Genomic DNA, 23,651 nt, shown 5'->3' on the forward strand with positions numbered 1-23,651 from the left:
ATGCAGCAGGGAGTGAGAACCCCAGGCAAGGAGAAGGTGAGGATGGGGGAGATGCTCCCTGCAAGAGATCCATGGCCAGGAGTGGGCGTCACAAGGCCCATACAGTGGCAGGGGAGGGGGGAGGTAGTGGCTGGGGTAAGGCTGTACTGGATAGAAACATGCAGGTGGCAAGCACTGAGACATGGGCAATGGGTTGGCCTTTGCTCTGGGACAGACACACGTTCCCTGGGCAGTGAGAAGGGGGCGTCTCAAGGGGCAGCTAGTTTCAGGGGGGTGAGTCTCAGCCTCTGGAAACCTGCCATGGGCATCTATGGGCACCCCGGGGAGCTCCTAGGCTAGCCTCCCACGGAAACGTGGTCAAGCAGCACCCCAAGAAAACACTTTTCAGTCCCGGCTGCTCATATTATGCTCTAATCATGTGGGTGACTTTTGAAAATACCCAGGCCCAGGCCCCGGCCCCGCCCGGACAGACCAAAGTACAGCTGAATCCAGAGGAAATAATGAGGCTGCATGTGGAAAGCAGCAAGAATTACCCCAGCCTGTGTCCAGGCAGAAGTACACAGTGGCTGAGGGCAGGAGCTATAGTCACATTGTGGGACTGGGAATCCTGCCTCTGATGTGGATTAGCTGTGTGGCCTTGGAGGACTTACTCAACCTCTCTGAGCTTCAGTTTCCTGATCTTTACAATGGGGCTGAGACTAGCAATTGTTCTCCAACTCCGAGGCAGATGAAAGGAGATGATGGATCTACGGGGTTTAGAACAGTGCCCAGCACGACGGAAGAGCTCAGTATTCACATTATTGTTTTATGCATTATTTGTGTTTTGAAGAGAAGCAGGCAACCCTCATCGGTGAGGCCGGGGCAGGCATCCTCACGTCCCTGGCAGCGAGCCCAGGCACAGCCAGAGAGGCCTGGCATGGCGGCGGGGGTTGGGGGTTGGGGGCCATGTGTGGAGCTCGGATTCTGCTCTTGAGGCCTGCTCCCGATCACCCTCCCTGGGAAAGGCACCCGCTGCCCCCTAGTGGCCAAGGGCAGAAGCGCAGGGCCATTTTAACCACATCCTGAACTCCCTGCCCAGCCCCCACCTCGCTGGGTGCCTCCCGCAGGTCCCGGAGATCCCCAGAGATCCCCATGGCACTGGGCTACCTACAGGGGCTTTTTGATGGATTCTGCCTTTTCAGAAGGAAGATCCCCGTGGCACTGTGCTACCTACAGGGGCTTTTTGATGGATTCTGCCTTTTCAGAAGGAACTTTGACTGTTAATTCAAAGTTCAAATAGGGCCAGGTATGTGCCAGGCATTGGGATCTACAAGCACTTGAGTCTTTTTTCCCCACAAGGTCAACTTCAGAAAAAAAAAGAAGACTCCAGAATCTACAGGTTTTTGTTTCCAGGGCTCACAAAAGTCTGTGAGCTTGCTGGGTGTTCAAGCTCCAGGGGCCAGGAAGCTTAAAACTCCCCTTTCTAGAAAAGCAGGTAGGAATTGTCCCGGAGGACAGAGGGCCATACAAAAAACCCCCAGTGTCCTGGAGACACAAAACCGAGTGAGCCAAAGCCCTTCTTTCCTTCAGCTCCTTAAGAGCGCCACAGGGAAAGTGGCTGGAAAAGGGACAAAGGAGGCAGGCTAGGGTGGGCTGGAGACTCTATCCGACCGTGACCCTTCTTTCTGGACTCCCAGGGAAGCCGTGGTTTACTCAAGAGCTTTTTATTTCCTTTCTGCCATCTTTTCTGCAAAACCTGTGGGTACAGACTGGAAACTGGGTACATTAACCATGACTTCAGCCAGCCCTGGGATGAGAGGACAGAAGGCAAAGACCACCAACTACACAACTGCTGGGGGGCCCATGGTCTAGCTGGAGAGAACAGAGCACACGAAATGCTGAAGGATTCAAACAGACAGGGCAGGGTGTGCAGGGAGGAAGGTGGGACCAGGGTCATCCTGGCGGTGGTCAGGGAAGGCTTCCCGGAGGAGGTGGGAGGGACCAAACCCTGAGAGATAGGTGGAAGGGTAAAGGCAGAGGGAGGGAGAAGGCACACTGCATCCAAGTGTCCAACCAAGTGGACAGAGGGTTTGAGAAGGCGGCAGCGGCCCAAAGCAGGCGGGTGTGTGGGAGCTTCAGGAAGGACAGGAAGGAAGCCCCTCACATTACAGAGGACCCCACATGGCCCCATTGCCCAGGCAGCTCAAGAGAAGGCAGGACACAGGCCGGGTCTTCCAGGGACCCCAGCCCAGTGCTGGTTCCAGATCATACTGCTGGGAATGGAGGGGTGTGGCCGCTGGAAAGGCTGGCGCACAGGGCCTTGGGGCTTACTGGCCAGCACAGAAGCTGACTGTGGCACCTAGAATACCCCAGGAAGGGGCTTCTTGGTGGGGCTGCAGCAGCACAGGTTCATCTCAGAGACCATCCAGGGCTTGGCGCACGGAGGGGTCCAGGAAGTCAGCCGAGTGGACGGAGATGCCGGGGGCCCCGATGCTGGTTTCCCAGCAGTCAAACCCGCAGTCATTCAGAGCCTGCTTCGTGGCTTCTACCTCCGGCTGCTCCAGATCTGGGGGAGGAAAAGCAGCAGGTCACCCCACAGTTGTCTGCTCCCTTAGAGACTGTCCATCCAGGGAAAGGCCTGGGACCAACCAGGTCTTCCTGTTGGAATGTCAAGCCTTGCACCCTTGGGACGGGAGGTGGTTACAGAGCCAACAGTTAAAATCATGGGCTCCTGAAGCCCACAGACCTGGCCTTGTCACGGATCAGCCACGGTGCCTCAGCCAAGTGACTTCCCTTCTCTGAACCTCAGTCTCCTCATCTGGGAATGGGGCTAATACCTTCCTCATCTGGGAATGGGGCTAATACCTACCCCCGCAGGGTCCCTGTGAGGTTCACATGAGAGAATGCAGATGAGGGGCCTGGCATAGCAGACACGCCCCAGAAGCCTTCTCTCTCATTATCATCCCCGACCCTGAACTTGGAGCCAACAAAGTCTGCCATTGACTGTGCTGATGTCCTGATGCTGAGGCACACTAAAGTTGAAGGGAGGCGCTGGGGCCACTGCGGGCTGACCGCAAAGCAACAGAGAAAGGTGGGACAAAAAGAGGAAGGAGAAGGTAAAGAAAGGGAAAGACAGACCAGGAGGAGGGGGCAAAGGGAAGGCAATGGAGGCGGGAGCTCTGAGGGCCCAGTCCTGAGAGCAGGTATGTTGACTGAGCACAACTAGGAGCCCCTTCTGGCCCCAGACACATTACCCAGCCTTCCTCTTTCCCCAGATGCTAAAGGGAGAGAAAGCTCTTTGCTCTGTAGCAAGGTCAGTCCCATCTTGGTTGCATCAAGAGGTGACAGCAGGGGAGACGAGTGATGACAATGTCCTGGTTATTTCTTGAGCTTGTGGGAGACTTGGCAGGTGAGGACACGGTAGGGACAGCCACCCCAGTAGGAGCCCCAGGCCTATGTTGGGCATTCTGAATGCTCTTTTCTCCTCGATTCTAGACAACGATCTTATAAAATAGATGTTAGCATCCTTATTTTACTGATGAAGCCACAAAGACCCAGAGAGGTTCATTAACTTGACCAAGGCCACACAGCAGAGGTGAGGCTGTTCTCCAGCGTCCTCCTCCTCCTGAACGAATTGCCTGGGTAGAATGTTGCTTGACCCCTGGCTGGCAACCCTGCCCAGCCCCCAGCTACCTGGTCTGAGGAGCGTGATACCACAGCCACCACCGCCCGCGCCGGTGAGCTTGCTGTGCAGTCCATGGGCCATGGTCACCCGGCAGAGTTGGTCCAGTGAGGCATGGCCCACGCCAAGGGCATTGAGATGATGCTGATTCATGTCGATGAGCTCCTGGAGGAGGAGAAGGTTTCATCTGTTCTCACTTGGGGTGCCTGAAGCCAAGGTCCCATGCCCACCCCACCCATGTTGACAGCCACTGGTCTGGGATGGCAAATAGCTTAGACAAGCCAGCACCAGGTCCCTCTCCATGGCTCAAAGAACCTCTCCTTCCTACAGGAATCCCCAAGGGGCTGGGATGGAGCTGGTGGCGAACACATGGCCCACGGCTGTCGAAAGCAGCCTCTGGCCATGGTGACTGGCCAGAGAGGGCCTGTGACCCATGCTGGGCCACTGCAGCCCTCCTGGGGTTTTCTCTGCCTCTGCCCTGGAAGTGCTAAAACTGGCTGACTTCAGAGGTAAGCTGCCAGAGTTACCTGTCCTGCACATGGTCAGAGATTATATGTTAGATGGAGAGAGATTTCAGACTGAGTTGTTTTGGCCCCTGGATTCAGCTATGCCAGAAGTTGTTCTTGCTGGTCTTCTCAGTTATGAGCCAATACATTCCCTTTCTGTTAAAGCTTGGTTGGAATGGATTTTTATCACCTTCAGAAGTCTGAAGTACTCTGCCATCCCACAGCTGCCTTAGGTGTACCTATTTTCAGAATTAAGAACTGGTTTATTGTTCTGACAAGGTCACAAGTGGGGGAAAGAGCTAAATGTGTTTGTTTCATCAAATTCCTGCTCTTCTGAGGCTCAAATGGCATGGAGGTTGATGAAATAACAAAACTGACAGCTAGCAGAACCCAGGCACCCCCCTACAACCTTTCAGTCACCCCACCAGTGTTTGCCAAACACGTTCACCATGCTGGGCACCGTGCTAGGCACTGGGGCTCTAAGAACGAACTACCGTCCCTGCCATGGACAAGCTAAGCACATGGGATCTGGTGTCAGGGGGTACCTGGGTTTGAGCCCTAGCTCTGTGATCTCCTCCTGGTCCTAGGCGAGGGCTTTGACCCCAGGCCTCAGTTTCCTCACTTGTAAAACCAGCATCGTAAGAGGCTCTGCCTCACTGCCATGGGGATGGGACAAGGTGAGGTTTTTTGTTTGTTTGTTTTTTGTTTTAAAGATTTATTTATTTGACAGAGATCACAAGTAGGCAGAGAGAGGCAGGCAGAGAGAGAGGGGGAAGCAGGCTCCCTGCCAAGCAGAAAGCCCAATGCGGGACTCAATCCCAGGACCCTGAGATCATGACCTGAGCCGAAGGCAGAGGCTTAACCCACTGAGCCACCCAGGCGCCCAAGACAAGGTGAGTTTTTTGCATGATGCCTACCCTGAGATGAGGGCTTCAGGAACATCAGCTGCTCTTAGTGCTTTATGGTCACATCACCGTCCTCTTCATTTCAAGGGATGCTAAGGCTTAGGGAGGAAAGTGACTCGCCTAAAGTCGCTGAGCTGCCAAGGTACCAAGCCAGTCCTGGAAGCTGGGTCTGCCCGATGCAAAGCTCCCATCTATCCCGTCTCCGAGAGCACCCTCAGCATTCTGGCTGCCACCTACTTCTTGTGGCATGGGGCTTGACAGTGTGCGGCTCTGCTCCAGGGAATGGGGAGTGCCTTTGCGCCCGCAGGGTTGCCAATCACTGAGCTATCTGCTGAGGCCCACCTGACTCTCCTGCCCTAGGCTGTCGGGTGGGCTCGGGTCAGCCCTCCCCTGCAGCCCGCCTCATACCCCCCCCCCCCGTCAGCACTTCTGACAAATGAGCAGACAGGCGTGATGGCCTGGTGGCAGCCCCGGATGCCTTTCCCCAGCCCCAAGGGCTGGATATGAGGGTAAACTTCTGGGGGCTGCTCTCTGCGCCTGAATGCCAGGTGTCACATTGCAGAGGCAGGTTTTAGACACCTGTCACATTCTGATCCAAAATCTGTCAAGGATCAGATGACAGGTTGTGACACAGGAGAACAGTTCGCTGGTTTGAGCACAAAGCTGTCCGGGAGCTGAGCTGCACATTTCAGTGGCTGCCACAGCCAAAAATATACACAATGTATAATCAACGTGCTGTTCCGTGGCATTCTCCAGGGGCTCAACAGGGTATATTTCAGGCAGTACTCTATCATTATTAATTTCCTACTCAGAAGGACTGTGTTCCCTCCTTTCTACGTGAAAGGAATTGAAGCCAGCAAGGCAAACGTCGGGGGACTGGAGGCAGACAGCTATGGAAATGGGAGCAAAAGCACAGAAGCAGATGGGGGTCCCTGCCCCTGGCCCAGGTGGGCGCTCATTCAAGATCTGTTGGCCAAAGAGACAGGCAAGTCAGTCAGCTGGATGCCTGTCATGGCCACTCACTGACCGGCGGACCTTACAGAAAGTGGCTCTTTGGGCCTTGGTTTCTGTATCTGTAAAATGGGCACAGCCTACTTCCCAGGCAGGTGATTCTATAGATCAAGGGAGAAGTCATTTGTGAAAAGGCATGGCCTAGGAGCTGCTTCCATTCACTACGAGGGCTGCAGACTCAAATGTCTCCAGTGGGACAGAGAGGCAGCAGATAGCCTGCAGCAGCTCAGGGTGGCAGTTAAGGAGTGCTGGGGACTGTATGTCACCCACCCAGTCTTGCTTGCTCTGGTGAGACCAACAAGGCTGAAGCTGGGATTCGGATTGGGATTTGATCAAACCCAAGGTGTGAGGTCTCAGCCTCTACACAAGAATTACACAGAGGGTGGTGGCTGGGAGAATGGTGAAGAAGGAATGGGGTGAGAGTATGTCCAGACTGGGGTACCTAGGTGGCTCAGTTGGTTACACATCCGACTCTTGATGTTGGCTCAGGTCACGATCTCAGGGTTGTGGGATCGAGCCCCACATCAGGCTCTGTACTTAGTGTAGAGTCTGCTTATCCCTCTCTCTCTCTCTCTCTGCTCCTCCCCCCGGCTCGCCCTCTCCCTCTTGAAAATAGATAAATAAAAATGTCTGAGCCAAAGCATGCCGGTGATAAACAGTCACCAGAGGAACAGAATGCAGTTAGCAGGAACAGCAGGAAAGAGAGGGGGGCGAGCAAGAAATTGCTTCTGGACCAACAAAAGACAGCGTCAGCAAAATCCCACTGTTCCCCATAGGCAGGAACCCCAGCCTGGCCCCTGGCGTTTAGCACATGCCTAGTATGTGCCGGGCACTGCCCTCTGTACTTTGCACGTACTCCTTCCATGGCTCTAAATTGCCTGAGAAGAGGATTAAGAAGGCATGCTTGCTGGCCTTGGCACACACGGGACCCCCGGCCTGGGCCCAGCCTCTCTGCTTTGGCTCGGGGGATTCTGAGTGCCGATGGGGAGTCCCTGCCTGACAGCGGCGCTGGAGAGGCTCTGTGCCGCACAGATAGGCTCTTACTTCCAGCACGAGGTAGTGCTCTGGTGCCGGGGCCACAGCCATCTCCCCCAACATCCGCTCGCACTCCAGTGAAATCGCATTGATGGAGGTCAGCAGGGGTGTCACGATCTCTGGGAACTGGAGGGAGAGGAAACAAGGGCCCATGAAGCCTGGGAGGAGAGAGAGGTGTCCCTCCAGCCCACTCCCTGCCCCCGCAAGGAAACCCCCCCTCCATCCCCCCTAGGTATCTGCCTTGCCCGGCACCCTGACATGAGTGGGGGATTCTCATCACCAAGCCACCAAACCTGACACTTCCTGTGCTGCCTCCCAGCTGTGTGGGGGGTGGGGGCGATGACCCAGCAGCTCCTTGTCTGCCACAACTGCCTCCCCTGGTCCCCATTGCCCATCCCAGCCCTCCACTAACCCACGGGGCAGAGGGAAGGCTCGAGCCCCCAGATGTGGCTGCTGAGGCCCTGCCATAACCCCGCCCAGGAGCAGACCAGGAGGGCACCTTGAGCAGCCGGCTCCTGACACTGGCCACAAGAGTCTTTGTGCTGCGAGGGACTTTGGTGTTGGTCAGCAGGATCTTCAGAGCCAGTGGCCTGTGGGGTAAAGAGGGGCCCCATTGAGCTCAGGACAGAAGAGAAGTTTCAGGGCCAGGGGCCATCCCAAAGTCACCCCACCCTGTCACAGAGGAGGAAGCAAAGGCCCAGGGAGGGGCTCTCGGGAGGCTGGAGAGGGAAAGAGGGGAGCGGGAGGCTCCTGCTGCCAGTCACAGCTGCGTCTCCACTCCAGCCCCCAGGCAGATAGATACTTCCCTTTGGCTTGTCACCCACCCACCTCACTTCAGTGGGGCACCTGCTACGGGCTGGGCACACATGAGGGGGTCTGGCTCAGCCTGGAGCTGGCAGAAAACGCCAAGTTCACGGGGTTTGAGGAGTTGAAAGGTACTGCAGCCAAGGATACAAGAAGGGGTGGAGGTTCTGTTCTGTGGGCCACCCCAGCTTGGTGGAGTGGAAGGATCTAGAGATTTAGGAAGAAAAGCAACGGGATCTGGAGCGGATCACACAGAGAAGGTACACGCAGGGAGCAAAGATGCCCAGGTTGGCTGGTACAGTGAGCCCAGGGGTAGGAAGGCTTGTGTGGGTGCTGGGTTCCCAGCAGGTGGGGCCCACCCCTGCCCTGCCTTGACCGGCATCCGGACCTGCTGCCCTGGCTCAGCCAGAGAGGGTTAGAGGGAGTCCGTCATCCCTGCTGGGCTGCCCCAGGTAAGGCCCAGGGCGGCCACGGTAAGCTGCCCTTGCCAAACCCCCAGAGCTTCAGAATACCTCCTGAAGTCACAATCCCAACTGTCCTATGGCTGGCAGCCCCTGGGGACTCCGAGCGCCATTTCTTATCATCCCCAAGCTGCCTTGCAGAGCACTGTGGGCCGGGGATGGAGGACAAAGCATCTGGACGAGCTCTGGCCTGAAACAGCTGGAGACATGCAGACCCCTTGATACCTTTATCCGTTTTTCTTTTCACAACCCAAGACTGTAAAATCCAATAAGGCTGCAAAAGCCTGCCAGAAACCTGCTTGATCTTGCCGCCCATAAGCCCATGAAATTAATATCGATTCTCACCCTTGGAGGCCAGCTTCTTTTTTTTTTTTTTTTAACGTTATAAAAGATGAACATTCTATTTGGCTTTTCTTTTCCCCTTAAAGACAAGCCGTTCCTCAAAAGGGCAGCGTTCTGGGAGGCCGCATCTTGATCCACTTCACAAACAACGCATTTTTTTCCATGGAGAAGCACCATGTGTGGTTTGGGGGGAAAGGGTTCCTCTTGAAGCCATTGGTGGGGATTAACGCGGAGTCTGGCCTCCCGGCTTCTCAGAGAATCTGCCATCTGCTCTCTGTGGCGCCCTGCAGCCCGCAGTGAAGGTCGGTTTGCTCTGTGTTCCTGTCCATCGGGGTGGGAGGAGTTTGAATATTGTGTCTTCATCTTTCTTAGGCAAGTCCTCTGCAGGCTTGCTGCCAGCTCCCGCCAGCCCCACAAAATCCCGGGCTCCGTGGGGCAGCCAGAGACCACCACCCAGGCTCTGCTCTGTAAGCGACTGTGCATGCAAGGTCTGGCCAATGCCTCAATCTTATCTCCTCTTCGCCCTCCCCTTCAGGTTTCCATTCAGGTTCCTGCTCAAATGTCACTTAATCAGAGGCTCCCCTAGTCATGCACCCAACTGACAGCCATGCTCTTACGGGGCCACTCGTTGGCTGTTGTCTCCCACAAAATGTGAGTTTCCCTGAAAGCAGGCTTTATTCTTCCCTGCTTGTGGCCCCAGCACCCAGCACATGGTAGCTGCTCAGGAATATTTGTAGAATTAAATCTGGTCGGCCAAGGTCAAAGCACTCTACAGATAAAGGTCTCAGGACCCTCACTGCATCAACAAGAAGATGTCTGCCTCAGGAAAAGCGACTGGTCAAGGGCACCTGTCTCATGAGTGGCAGAGCTAGGCCCCAAGCAAGGCCCACAGACCCCAGAGCCTCCGTCCCGCACACCACCACCAGTTGGCCACCGAACATGCCTCTGGGGCCATTCCCCCTGCCTCCTCCTACCTGGAAAGCCAGGAGAATCTGTCCAGGAGAATGTGCATGTGCCCACGTCACGTTTTGGCTGGTTTTCTCTCCCTGGGGCCCAGTTTGGAGCTTAGGGTATGACGAGCTCTCAGGAAACTGAATAAGACGTTACCACCCCCAAATCTGTACCCTGACTTATGACCCCCTCCACTATCACAGCATCTTCAGAACTCTCTGGATGCCTTCATTCTGAGGATGAATGTCACGCCAGTCTGAGGATGACCAGGAGCCCTGCAGGCAGGCCCAGCTCTGGCATCTCGAGTCTCACACTGACTCCTGCTGTCACTGCACCAAGCATCGATCTACCTGGCAGAGCCCCCCTCCCCTCTTGGGCCCCGCCGGTTCCAGGGCCCAGAGCACACAGCAGCCAGAGAAGGCTGGTCCCTCTCTCTTAAATGGCCCTACTTCCTCCTTGGTGCAGAGCAGTTTGTGCCCTCCAGGGGACATGCGGCACTGTCTGGGCACGTTTCCAGTTGTCACAGCTGGGAGATGGGGGAGGTGTTGTTGGCATCTTGTGGGGGAGAGCTCAGGGGTACTGCTAAACACCTTAAACAGGCTGCAGAGAACAGCCCTCCACCACAGAGAATGATCGAGTCCACAATGTCAGAGGCGCCCAGGTTAAAGAAACCCTAATGCCGGCCATCAGAAAGGCAGGCTCGGCTCCCGGAAGACAACAGAGCTGAGGCAGGGAGATCCTGGAGGAGCCGGTGGGAGCGAAAACATGGCAGCTCATGCAAATAACCCTCCTCACCCTCATCCCCACAGAGAGGTCGCCAAGGTCGCCAAGTGCCCTGGGACAAACACCAACCAACTCAATCCGGGCTCAAGGAACTGCCAAGAAGCACGTGCTCCCATGTCCCCTGTACGTATCCATTCTGAGTTCGCAGAGAAGAGAGGGTGTTTGAGTTTCCCCATGCTCAGTGGTGATCCTGATCCCTCCAGGGGGATGTGAAATGGGCTGAAAAGTTGTCATCTTGTTTTTGGAGTCCAAGACCCTAGTACACTTGTCAGGAACACAGGCAGATGTCAGTTCTCATTTGCGAAATGAACACGTGGGCAGATGGATTAAATGACTGAGAGGCCAGGGGTGTGGGGTCTGAAGGTGAACGTTCATGGCCGTCCATGACTTCTCCCTCTAAGTCCTTGGCGATCTGAGAGCGGCAGCCCAGAAGGTGAGAGGCCTCACGGGGTAGGAGAGAGAAATCCCGGGGACACGTAGCCCACATGTGTCCCTTACCATGAGATTAGAGGCCCACCTCCCCCACCCTGGGATTCACTGCCACAGCCATGCCAGGAGCTGCTGCTCCGGCCTAGAATTACCTCTCCAGGGAGGAGATCTTTCCTTGTTGGAACCGGAGCGCTCCTCCTAAAGACAAGAAGAGGAGGGTCAGAGCTGTAGGCCAAGTTATGCATCTTTGCTTCTTGGCAGAGAAGCGGGGCTTGAGGTTTCGATGAGAGTTCTGCCCCCCATCCCAGGCCCAGGTACACAAGGTCCAGGAGGGCACAAAGGCTTGCCTGCCCTCCAGCTTGCATGTCCTCACACCACCAGCCAAGTGGGGAGGGAGGGCCTGGACTGCGGCCAGGTCCTATAAGTCCTCACCGGAGCGGAGTCCCGCTGGTGTGGCTCTGTAGCTTTACCACAGGGACCCTCCTGGGAAGCTCCCCGAAACTGTAGCTTCCCAGGCTCTGCTCTGACCCCCACCAGAGATTAGATTCAGATGTGAGGCAGGGCCCTGAAATTTCTCTTACCCCCCACCCCCGAACAGGAAAATACTATTTCCCTCAGAATCCAAACTGACAGGGCCTGGGTGTCTACGATGGTCCTAAGAATGTATAAAATATTAAAAACAGAAAAAAACGAGTCTGAGGCAGCCCCTACCCCAGGTGCTGACAGCGTTGTCCACTCCAGACGGGTTCCCATGAATCATTCTCTCCCCCTGGAAGGCCCACTTATTAATTAGTTCCAAATCCTTCACGGCCCACCTGGAGAAGACACAGGAGTTCATCCGTAACTCAGAAGACAGTGCAGGCCCAGTGTCGCCAAGGGCAGCAGGGCAAAGGATCCACAGGTTAAGCTTAGTGGAGACTAAAAAAATGTCAGAGGGGGATTGGGCCCTTGAACGCAGAGATAGAACATCCTAGAACCTCTCCATTTCAGAGCGTGCCATACCTTCCCTGCCTCTGAAGCCCCCACCACCCGGCACTGTGGAGTGAGACCAGGCTTTGAATGCACACAGACCTAGCAGTGAGGGACTCTGGGCCCATTATATAACCTGTCTGAGCCCCACTGTCCTCATCTGCAGGATGGTCACGCCCATCCAGGGCTGGCTGCAGAGGTCTCGAACAAGGTGTCCATGAGTGGTGGGCAGTAGTTACCACTGTCACAACCCCCCACATAATCTTCTCTGGAACCCTTGCTGTGAGGACCAGGGAGCAAACGTGTGACCCTTCCCAAAGCCTACCAGGAATGGGATTCTAGGAGCCCCAGACACCCTCAGTGGGTCCCACGAGCATGGATCAGCTCTGGATCTTTCCTAAGCATGCAGCCATGCTCCGAGCCATGCTCGGGAGACGTGTGGGCTCATGCACAGTTGGGGTGAGCAGACCCCAGGCCTGTGAATTACCGAATAAGGAATATGGTCAGCCCCTTCCCTGCGCCTGGTCCAATGCTCATTTGCTGTGGGGTCTTGGGGAAGGCCGTCACCCCCTCTGAGCCTCTCTCCTCACTGGTCAAATGTGGATGTGATGCTCCCCAACTCGCATGGTGAGTTGAGAGTCTCAAAGCTATCATCAAATGCCGAGCACTGAGCTGAAGCCTTTCTCCAGCGGTCATCTCCTGGAATCCCACAAAAACCCTACAGGGAAGGTACAGTTACTATCCCCTCCTACAGAAGAGGAAACTGACACTCAGGTGGGTAGAGCAGATGCTGGTGCCACTCACTATATCAGCAACACACCTGCGGACTGGGGCCCAAGCTCCCAAGACTGAGCTCCATGGTGCCCACAAGATTCCCTCGTCTGTCCTATAGTTACTGGGCATCCACTGTAGACCCATAACTAAACTCACACAGGGGATGAACCAGACATGGCCCCTGACAGCTTAAGGCTGGCATCTCACAGACAGGGGGTACCCAGCGGCAATCAGTATTTAACTACAACCCCCAGGAGATAGATGCGATGCAGGAGGATAGGGTGTCCCACATCTGGAAAGGGGAGGGCCTGAGGAACGGCGGGGGTGGGGTGCAGGGGAGTCAGCAAGGCAAGACGTGCAAGGAAAACATTCCAGACTGAGGTAGCGTAGCAGCTGGAACTGAGCAAGAGTCAGGCCTTTCCAGGAACTGCAGAGCAAGTGAATGATGGGGCAAAGGGACAGTTGGACCCAGCCCTGGACCTGGCTGTCTCCAGAGAGGTGAATCTCCCTCCCATTCTGTGCACTGTTCATCCTTCAGGGGCTCCGATTTCTTTTTTTTTCTTTTTCTTTTTTTTTTTTGTGTTCACCTTCTTTACTAACACTACTTTTTCCATGTTATCACCATGGAATATAAATTTAGGTTAGACAAGAAAATTTCACAAATGTAATAAAGCATTCTGGAGTATACCAAAGTTTGTGTATTATGTCTGACCAAACTACCTTGTGAGTAAATCATCAATCACTTCAACTGTAGGTAATTTGTTAACATTTATGATTCTTACAGAGAAAATAAACAAGTTTCATACATTTAAAAAAGTGTTTTTCACTTAACCTTTGCATTAGTACTTAAAATACACATTTCAACATTTAAAAATTATTCTAATACAAGAGCAGCATAAATATAACTCTGCAGTTACAAAAAAAGCTAAACTGGGATCCACAGTTAGGTTATTCTCATGTTTACACCTTTGATTCTGAAATAAATATTACTTCTAAACAGCTCTTTATCGGCTTTTTAGGTTTAGTTTAAATAAACGTATTTTAGGTTGTTGGGAAACTTACTATATTCCAAGCACTGTTCTGAAAGGATTAAGAGCCAACCAGTCCTAAAAACTGAAGTACCCAATCAATCTGCAAAATAGGCAGAAAAAAGTTAAATGGGATTCCTACATAACATCAAAAGCATGTTTTGATACTAGAATCAAATCAGCAACTAGGAGTACTTCTGGACTGGCACACTGTCCTCTTTCTAACTGATTTTATCATAAGAGTTTAAGGAGGAGCATATTTTACCACTGTCCAGTCCATTTAAAAGTGACACGTTTCTTCTTTTGTGCTAATGTGACTCCCCTGAATGACCTAGCTAGTTGACTGGTCACTAGTAATCTGGTAACCAGGCTAATCAAGCCTGCAAGAAAGGAAGCCAATACTTAAACTACCATATTATCTGACCCATTCAAATGATTTATTTTCAACATAAACATATAAACTCAATATGAAATGCCTAACTAAAGCAAACACCACCAACAAAACAGAGACAGCTTCTCTTCTTCTAAGGTTTAGGCTTTGCCCAGAATTCCTTATACATGGAATACCCCATGCCTTGATTTATAAAATCTATTAATGGGAATTAGAAACTTGAAAATTTCCTCTAAGAACCTACCAAGAGTCATTGTTCCCACAACAAAGCCTTGGGCTGCCACACGCATGTGGATCAAGTGAACATACATTTTAGTATTTCCCCTGCTCTTCAATTTATATAATCCATATGCAACAATTGCTGCAAAGCTGGCCATTCCAATGGGAACAAATGGTGCCTCTCTAGCTTTTCGGATAAGTTTAGATCTCTGATCTTCATCATATGAAGAAAGAGAAACATCTGTGCCGGTTGACATAATGGCTGAAGAATCCTCATACAGGGACAGGATTCAGGCTCCCACTGGTTTCTGGGGGGGGGGGGGCTCAGATTTCTAACCCCCCTCTTCAGAGGAGACTGGGTTCCAGTTCTGTAGGATTTGGAAATGCTAGGGCCAGGGCAAGGGTTGGGGCCTGGAAAGGAAAGACTGGGTCTTCAGGGGAGGCAGCAGAGCTCGCTGTAAGGAAGCTGTGCACACACACACACAAACACAGGCACACACACTCACAAGTCACCCGTGCCCTTTGAACCACACAGCTGGTCTGCTGCCCCATACATACAAGTCTATTCGGGGGACCCAGGGCAAACAGGCCTTCACTGATCTAGGTTATAATCCGTGATTAGCACATGCTAACAAGCACCATGGTAACACAGAATCACCAAACATCGGGGCTGGAGGGCCCCCCAAAGGCCCATCAGGAGTCGCTTCCAGAGGAGGAAACAGAGCTGAGAGAAGAAGGGGTAAGCAATGGCCTGCAGCGAGTTACCAGCCAAACCTCACTGAAATTCCTGAAAACCATCACCTTGTGTTACCTACTGGTGCATCTCTCATCATATTCCGGATTCTTCCCCCAACAAAAGCCACCTTTTCCCCACCCCTCCCACTTCTCTCCACGCACAGGAACCAACCAAAGCAAGTATGAAGGATGCTGACAGACACACCCCATCGAGAGGCCCCCAGATCCGCCATGGCCACAAGGATCCAAGGGACCTTAGCGTGAATTCAACTGTATTTTAACCTCCATGTGTTAGAAGAGAAAGCAACGGACCAGACAGGGCACCCAGTGGGGCCAGGCCATCAGGAAAGCACGGCATCTTCAGGGCTGAGGAAGGAAACCTCCAAACTGAGTTCTGGAGGAGGAAAGAGGTCCTCCACCGCAGGCTGGCACAGCGTGACCTTGTTTCAGCCTGGGCCCCCACAGCGGGCAGGCAGGGCATGGGAGCACCGCTCTGGGAGCAAACACACGGCCACATCCGTCCTGGCACCCAGCATAGCCTGAGCAGCCTTCTCTCCAGCCAGCTTCCCTGGGGTAGAGATGCGGCCAGCGGTCCCCTCAACATGGCACACAGTGGGTACCCAAGGCCACCAGCGGGGGGGCCCCCCTGAGCCCTATTGGCCCAAGGACAGACCTCACCAAGAAGCTGCCAGGCTGGATTCTGGACTGGCATCACTCCTGAGGTGGGGCCCCGGACAGACGGCATCACCTCCATGACTGGGATGGCTGCTCAAGGTGACAGACAAGGCTGCTGGCGACTGTCCCGACTGGCCTCACTGACTTACAGTGAGAACAGCAGAGGCAATGCCCCCTCCATGGAATGAGGACAAGGGCTCCTACAAAGGGTGATGCCTTCATCTAATACCCCCGTGTTTCTTTCTTGGCATCTTCTACTTCTTTTTCTTTTCTCGTATAACCACCTGTTACAGATAAGGACGCTGGGGCCCCGAGGGATACAGTGGCTGGGCCAAGGTCGAGGTCCCACAGTAATCTGACAGCAGAAGTGGGCCCAATGGCTCCCTACTTCCAGGCTCAGGTTCCTTCTGCCACACCAAGGGCGCTTGAACCCAAATGAGTCAAGGTGGGGGTGAGGGGTGGGGGACCTGAAGTAGCTTAGCTAAGGGGCAAAGAGGTCAGATTCTGGGTTCAGGTTGCCTGGGTGCAAGTCTCGTTCTACCATCCCTGGCTGCATAGCCTGGGCCTGCCTTCTGGCCCCTGTGTCTCAGTTTCCCCAGCTGTACAATGGCCACATGACACCTCTGGCAGGGAGTCCTCTGAGAACCCACACTCAGGTCTTGGCGCCTAGAAAGGAGAGTGAGCAGGGAGAGGGCGGAGACTACCTGCTGGCGGACACTCCATCCTTCTGAGGGTTTGGGATCTCCTCACACATGGTCAGGAGAGCGGCGGCCATACACGCAGAGTAGGCGGCGCTGGAGCCCAGGCCGGCCCCAGTGGGCAGCTGTGACCACACCGTGATGTCCAGGCTGGGCAGGGCCCTGGAACACAGTGGGGGTACAGAGCATGACTCTCCTGAGATCGAATTAGCATTCGAGGCCCAGAACTAGACATTGGCAGGGCCTTACTCCAAGCCTTCGGCCCAGGTTTCCGAACTCGGAGACATATGCTGACCCGAAAAGCAGTCCTACAGGATGGGCGGGAAGTCATGGTGAGTCAGACGCTTGGAAAGAGGTACCAGAATCATTTAAAGCACAAGGTTCCCTTGTGAATGGACCATTTCCCTAAATTTCTTCCTGCTCCCTACACAGGAACATTCTGTGGAAATGTTCCCTACACAGGAAAATTCCGTGGCCATTGTCTGCTTGCATCCCTGCCTGGGAAAGCCTTGTGCCTCTTCCTCCCCCAGGCAAATGCCTACCCATCCTGCAAAACCCTTCTCAAATGTCCTCTCCACTGGGAAGCTTCTCCTGGCTACCCACAGAACCCATTCCTAGCTCCCCTCACTGAGCCCCTTTCCCCACCATGGCCTTCTCTGGGATGCTTCCCCTGTTGTATTTCCCCCAAGCAAGGACTATTGTTAAACTTCACGTTCTGTATTTCCCATTAAAAGATTTTCTATTTATAAAATTTATAATTTTTATAAACTTTTTATAATTTTTAATATTTTTATAAAAATATAAACTTTTTATAACTTTTACAAACTTTTTATAAATTTTATAAACTTTTCCATTTATAAAATTATAGTGCCAAATCTGCTTTTCAAACTACACATGACCACCCCACTCAGAACAGGAGGTTCTGAAATGCTTACTCCTTCCCAGAAAGGTATGTGCCCTCTCGCTCAAGTTGAAAATACTACGGCAGACAGCAAGAGTTGGGACATTTGTGAACGTGCCTGCCGCACTGTGCCTGGCCCCTGGGACCTGCTCAACCAGTACCTGCTGTCTCAGTAAAGAGCTGTCCCTTAAGGCTTTCCCACTGGGCCTGGGACCAAAAAAATTAAAAAAAAAAAAAATCACAGTGAAAATCACTGTGGACTAGGGACAGAGCTAGGCTCACTTCATGCATAATATTGCTAATCCTCCGGTAGTTTTCTTAGGAGAATATTAATGACTCATACTTCTCAAGCTGTGTGACAAGCTCTGTGTCACACACTTTAGATAAATAAACACACTCACCCTCCCAAGGAGAATATAAAGTACGGACTCTCACTTACTCCCATTTTATAGAGGTGAACACTGAGGCCCAGGGAGGGTAAGAACCTCAAGGAAGCTGGTAAGCAGACACCATGGGGTTGGCCCTAACATGTCTGGTTTTTCATCACCACGTGACACGGCCTCCACAGCACCGCCAGCCCCCAGGAGCTGGCCTCCCTGATGGCCAACTACCCAGATCCTATCTTAAGGGGTGGGGCAGACACAGTCTTTACTGTTCCTTGTAGAGTTTCCTTGGCGACGGCGCCATGTGCAGTAGGCCGCCTCTGTGAACACGGCCTGGGAGAAGCCATGTGGCCAGGACAGGAACCTGGCTTTGGGCCCAGACCTCACACGCACCTTCCCCAGACCATGCACGCACCTCTGCTTCCGGCAGATGGACAAGTACAGGTAGAGAAAGGCCAGCACAGCCAGGCCCTCAGGTTTGGCGCCGTCCTGGGTGATGCCAGCCACCTCCTTGAGCTTCTCCACTTGTTCTGCAGTGGGCACTGTGGCGTCACCCTGCTCTGTCACAAGCAAGCACAGGTGGCTGGGTTGAGAGGACCGCAGGTGCGCTTACAGACAACAGAACACAGAAACCCGAGCTGGCGTGAGATCAGCATCTGAGGACAGGGATGCATGGCCCTAGCACCAGGGCTGCATCTGCTGGGCGCCTTCGGGGTTTGCGGGCACGCAGACCTGGGTGTGCATCCCAACAGTACCATTCGCTGGCTCTGGGGCCTTGAGCACGTGACTTCCCCTCTCTGAACCTCAGTTCCTCTTCTTGGTAGGCAGGGAGAGTAGAAGTACCTCCTCTGAGATAACCTGAAATAAGGGACGTAAGACCCACGGCACAGCTCCTGGTGTGTAGTACGTACTGAATTAATGATCGTCTTGAAACCCACGTCCACACACGGAGTGCAGGCTAGTTCCCCATCTTGAAGGTCTGGGTCTGACCCCCATGGTAAAAAACCCAAACCAAAGGCAGTATTCAGTTAATCCCCAGATGCATCCCTCTCCTGAAACAACTCTCGAGAACGGGACACTCGAAACCGGAGAATGCGAAGTGCTGACACTGGTATGGCCAGCAGAGAGAGCCTGCATTAGGGCGGGGCACACAGGAAGTCCTATGTATGCCATGAGATAACGACAGGCTAAAGGCAGCCGAGCCAGTTAACAGTGTTGCTTAGAGCACGGATGTTTCTGAGCGCTGCGAGGGAAATGGGATGACTCATTAAGGCGTTGGAGAGTTTAGGAGCGCCTGGGTGGTTCAGCCAGCTGAACCACCAGCTGAAGCGTTTGCCTTCAGCTCAGGTCACATCCCAGGATTGAGCCCCGCTTCCCTGCTCAGTGGGGAGTCTGCTTCTCCCTGTGCCCTTCCCCCTGTGCTCATGCTCTCTCTCTCTCAAATAAATAAAAATCTTAAAAAAGAAAAAAAAAAAAAAGACGACTTTGGAGAGTTAAGAACGATCTGGGTGTGAATCCTTTCTGCATCCCTGACAGTGCTGTGTGACCTGAGCCACTTGGCCCCTGAAGCTCCATTTTCTCATCCATAAAGTGGGGTGGATACCACCACCTGCGTCCAGGGCAGTCTGGAGGATTCTAAGAGTGCCAACAACCATGACATACTGGTCCAGTGCCTGGCCCACATAAGAGTACCCAGTGAAATGCCCCCAGTGTTCTGTAACTGTTGGGAAGCAACCAGAGAACGCTGAAAAAAAAAGACAGAAGAGCCTGGAAATCTAGTAGGAAACGTGTCTCTGAAAGGTTTAGGTTCCATATTTCTTTTTCTCCTTGGGGAAATCATTCACAAGTCCTCACACACATGCTACACACTGCGCCACCTCCTATCCAGTTGGATCCTCATAGCAACCCTCCCAGGCCATAGGATTCTGCTCATGGAGGCTCTGAAGGTTAAGTGACGTGTCCAGGCTCACACAGACAAGGGAACATCTCCAACCTCGGGGAGGGGAGCCCAGTGCACCATAGAAAGCAAGGGGTCTGGGTCTGCTCCAAAAGTCCTTACTGAGGATGTTCCTGGAATCACCCAGGGAGCTTCTTTCAAAATACACCTGCTTGGGGGTACCTGGGTGGCTCAGTCCTTAAGTGTCTGCCTTTGGCTCAGGTCATGAACTAGGGTCCTGGAATCAAGCCCTGAGATGGGCTCCATGCTCAGTGGGAAGCCTGCTTCTCCCTCTCCCCCTCCCACGGTTCGTGTTCCCTTTCTGGCTGTCTCTCTCTGTCAAATAAATAAAATCTTAAAAAAAAAAAAAAAAAAAAAAAACTCATCTGCCCAGTCCCCTGCCACCATGACCCCCATTCTTAATAGGAGAGGGGCAGGATCAGATATCTGTTCCTATTGTTAAGAACAACAACAAAGAAAACCTCCCCAGGGGATCCCAAGGCCTGACTAGTTGGGAAATGGGGCTTTTCGATGGTTCCCCCATCTTCCTGCAATATTCGGAAGTGGCTTGCTGGGGACTGATCCTCCCAGGGGACAGGGAGCAGTTAGGAAAAGACCCCCAGAGCACTCTCACTTGTCCCACTCTGGCTGAGAAACACTGTTCCAAACAATGAGGCATCAGCTGGGCAAGGAGATAGCAAACGAATGTACAGAGGACAGAAAACACCCTTCAGCTCTGGTGCGGGTGGCAAGCAACCGTGCAGATGAAAAACCCTGCCTGCTTAGGAGGGGACACAAGATTCACAGTATTATCAAAAATCAGGACAGGGGACTTTATTTATTGGCAAGGAAAGAAAGTCCTGATACTCTGAAGAAAACAAAACAAAACAAAAAAACACACATGTCTGACAAGTTTGTATGGCCTGATCAGATTTTGGTTAAGGGACAAGATATCCTCCCCATCTCTCTCAATCTAACTATCCACCTGCAGAAAATAATCCAGAAAGATTAACACCAAAATGCTGAGAGATATGGGCCGGACGGAGGGAGAGGGGGTGGTGGCCAGGGGGCAGTGGTAGCAGGTGACTTTTTTTCATTACTGATGGTGTTTCACTATTGACTCTCTTTTCCAATTAATAAGTATGTTATTTTTATTTATTTATTTATTTTTAGATTTATTCATTTATTTTAGAGAGAGACAGAGAGAGAGATCATGAGAGGGGAGAAGGTCAGAGGGAGAAGCAGAGTCTCCGTGGAGCTGGGAGCCCAATGCAGGACTCGATCCTGAGACTCTGGGATCATGACCTGAGCTGAAGGCAGTCACTTAAGCAACTGAGCCACTCAGGCACCCGTTACTTTTATTTTAAATGACACCCAATGCCAATCAATACCCTCTCCTTGTCAAAACCATCCTACAGAAGGAAGGCACCCTTTGTCCACTCTCAGACCTTAGGATCCAGAGGTCACTAATCATCCCTGCGTGTACATATGTACTGGTACATAATCTGGGTCTTTCCTTACATACATGCTATTTGCATCTTGTGGTTTTTCACCCAACAACAGGCATTGACAATCAGTCCACCACAGCCCACACAGACGCAGTCCATGATTTGACGCTCTTAAATTTAAAACAAATAAGTGAGTTAAGCTAATTTTATGGGGTTGAGAGAAAACACCCCCAGAGTGGCTAGTCTCTGGCCCTCTCAGAGACAGCCTAGAATAACTACCCAGCTGTCTGTCCCCTTTCCCCTCTAGGTAGCGCCCAGGCTCTTCCCACACCTGGTCCCTCCTCACTGCACTTACCCAGAAAGCTCGTATCCTGCAGCTGAAGTCCAGCCACATCCCAGGCCCGCTTGACGCCAATGTTTGGTAAGTTGAGGCACACTTTCCCATTGCTGTGGGGCTGAAGCCGGAGGAATGTTCTCAAGTTTAAGGCCATAGCCAGTGCTACCTGTAGAATAAAGGGAAAAAGCAGTGAGCCTGAGCATGGAGGGTGGGGGCAGGCACAAAGAGTTTGGCTCCAGTCTTAAACCGGAGGGTCAATGTCAATGAGGAGAGAGAGCACATACTAGCATACAGGGCACATGCCCACACATGCCCTTGGTAGACACTGCTGATCAACCTTGGCATGCTCTCCCACTAAGTGGCACAGCCTCTACCCATAGTTAGGAACTAATATCTACTGATGTTTGCCCTCCTGTTGCAAAACTTCAGAGGTCCTGCACACCATGGAACAGCTTCCCCATAATCACCACATCAGCAAAGATAAATGTAAGCTAGGAACATAAATAATGATGAGGAGTAGAGGAGTGCAGGAGTGGAAAAAGCATGACCTGTGACTTCAGACAGACTTAGGTTTATTCCCTGTTCTGCTAAGGTGTACAGGACCTTGGTCAAGCTGCTTCTCCTAGGCTTTAGCTTCCACATCTGCAAAATGGGATAATCAAAGTTTAACCATGGAGGGCGTCCTATGAGTTAAATGAGATAATGCATGTTTCAGACTTCTTTGCTGTTTCCTCCTCATCTTCCCCACTTCTGAATGTTGGGGTGCCCCCAGGCTCAGGGCTCCAACCTCCTTTCTTCTCCACCGAAGCCCACCTTCCAGATTGTGTCATTCCACCTGCACAACTTTACATTTCAATTTCAACTCTGTGCTCTCTTACTGGGTGAGGCCAGGGAAGCCCTTCAATGGACGTAAGGCCTGTCTCTTCCCTGCTTCGCTGCAGAGAAACAGATCTCCTCTCCTACGTACTCCCAGGCTATGCCTCCAGGCTTCCTTTTGGCTTAAGGGTAGGGTTGGGGAGAAGAGGTACCCAATTCTCAAAGGCTCTGAGGAACTTTACCTTGCCATGAACCACAGCATGCTCTCCGTGAAGGATGACTTTCCCTGGAGCGGACACCAGCAAGACTTCTGACAGCATGGCTCCTAAGAATCCTGAAAGAAAAAGCCAGAGAGAGGATGAAAAGTCACCAGATCTTAGTATATTAAGAGAATGCCTAGCTCAAACTCATAATTCGAACAAAAAAGGCAGCTACCATTGAGCAGTTGCGATGTGCCCCAAAGGCTGTATAGTGAGGCAGCGTACTAGACAGAAAGCCCTAGGTTCAAATCCCAGCTCTTCCCCTCTCCAGTGAGGTCATCTTCGCTCAACTACTCCAGTGGCTAGGAATCTCGGTTTCCTCATGCTATGTGGGGACAAGAACCATACTTCCTTCAGTGGGTTTTAGGAAAGGTTACCTTACATAATGCAAGAGGAACACCTGGCAATGTCTGGCACATCACAGTCATTCTATTCCTGATCTATTATCGTTACTGGCTGTGTTCTTAGTTGCAGCTTTTACTATTGCTACTGTTGAAGGCAGAAATTTAAATGCAATCATGGGCCAGAAGGAACACTTCTCTGGACCTTCAGGCTGTTTCCAAAGCCTCACGATGATAAATCACAGGCTGCAGAAAACAGCGATCAAACCCCTTCTTGGAAACGTAAGCCAGGATCTCCACATTACAGAGTCCTAGAAAGTGACTTGCTGTGTGGGTCAGCAGGTGTGCGCGGTTTCGATTTTTACACACTCTGCAGAATTACCACCCATTATAGGCCTTGCGTGCGTTACCTTAATATATGACACGAGCCGCATTACAAGCCAAGTACCACCGTGATCCCGTTTCTTACTGGAGGAAACTGAGGCTCGGAACCGGGAAACTTACGTTTGTCCGAAGATCCAAATCACTTCACATTGGAACTCGCCGACCGCTCGGGACCGATCCCCAGAGTCGGGGACACTGAGCCAGAGAAGCCGGGAGTCCGGCGGAACCTCTCACCAGCCGGCAACCCCAACCACGGGTTCTCACCTGCCTCCACCCCCGGCCCTGGCGGCTCGGCACCTAGTCCCTAAGCACCGCCCTCCCGTGGGGGGGCGGGGGCTCGTCCACCTCTCTGCCAATCAAAACGCGCGTCCGGGGCGTCCCTTTACCAGTTGGCTAGAACATTGGCCAATAGGTGTGGCGACCACGCTCCGTCCTGGCGTTCCCCGCCCCTTCAGTAAACCAATGGAA

At 52.7% G+C, this 23,651-nt stretch overlaps 2 protein-coding genes across 6 annotated transcripts; both read right to left on the reverse strand.

The window, feature by feature from the left end:
* Positions 1-1,687: 1,687 nt before the first annotated feature.
* On the reverse strand, positions 1,688-23,511 carry MVK (mevalonate kinase). Of its 5 annotated transcripts, none has more exons than XM_045076714.1 (11): positions 23,304-23,510; positions 22,441-22,532; positions 21,401-21,548; positions 18,077-18,269; positions 16,384-16,539; positions 11,600-11,703; positions 11,041-11,086; positions 7,618-7,708; positions 7,128-7,244; positions 3,673-3,848; positions 1,688-2,545 (listed from the first exon to the last, which is right to left on the reverse strand). In XM_045076714.1, exons 2-11 carry the CDS (start codon positions 22,516-22,518, stop codon positions 2,500-2,502), a joined length of 1,155 nt encoding a protein of 384 aa, XP_044932649.1. In that variant the 5' UTR covers positions 22,519-22,532; positions 23,304-23,510; the 3' UTR covers positions 1,688-2,499. The 5 variants fall into 5 exon arrangements, 4 of the variants coding, with proteins under 4 accessions (XP_044932649.1, XP_044932648.1, XP_004779179.1 ...); XM_045076713.1 differs by having other exon boundaries at positions 3,673-3,826; positions 23,304-23,509; XM_004779122.3 differs by having other exon boundaries at positions 3,673-3,826; positions 18,077-18,221; positions 23,304-23,508.
* On the reverse strand, positions 13,300-16,367 carry LOC123391148 (HIG1 domain family member 1A, mitochondrial-like). The gene is made up of 2 exons (XM_045076717.1): positions 14,295-16,367; positions 13,300-14,233 (listed from the first exon to the last, which is right to left on the reverse strand). Exons 1-2 carry the CDS (start codon positions 14,524-14,526, stop codon positions 14,184-14,186), a joined length of 282 nt encoding a protein of 93 aa, XP_044932652.1. The 5' UTR covers positions 14,527-16,367; the 3' UTR covers positions 13,300-14,183.
* Positions 23,512-23,651: the final 140 nt, after the last annotated feature.

This window comes from Mustela putorius, unplaced genomic scaffold, assembly GCF_011764305.1.
Source record: "Mustela putorius furo isolate JIRA1106 unplaced genomic scaffold, ASM1176430v1.1 tig00000193_pilon_pilon_pilon, whole genome shotgun sequence".
Lineage (NCBI taxonomy): Eukaryota > Metazoa > Chordata > Mammalia > Carnivora > Mustelidae > Mustela > Mustela putorius.

Bases quoted from the DNA above. Each gene is read 5' to 3' on its own strand.
- MVK (XM_045076713.1), bottom strand. From the start codon at position 22,518: ATGCTGTCAGAAGTCTTGCTGGTGTCCGCTCCAGGGAAAGTCATCCTT. The intron at 3,827-7,127 runs GTAAGAGCCTAT...CTCCTCCTCCAG, and splicing joins AGCACTACCTCGTGCTGGAA to GAGCTCATCGACATGAATCA. The intron at 2,546-3,672 runs GTAGCTGGGGGC...TTCCTCCCCCAG, and splicing joins TATCACGCTCCTCAGACCAG to ATCTGGAGCAGCCGGAGGTA.
- LOC123391148 (XM_045076717.1), bottom strand. From the start codon at position 14,526: ATGTCAACCGGCACAGATGTTTCTCTTTCTTCATATGATGAAGATCAG. The intron at 14,234-14,294 runs GTAGGTTCTTAG...TTATAAATCAAG, and splicing joins TGTGGGAACAATGACTCTTG to GCATGGGGTATTCCATGTAT.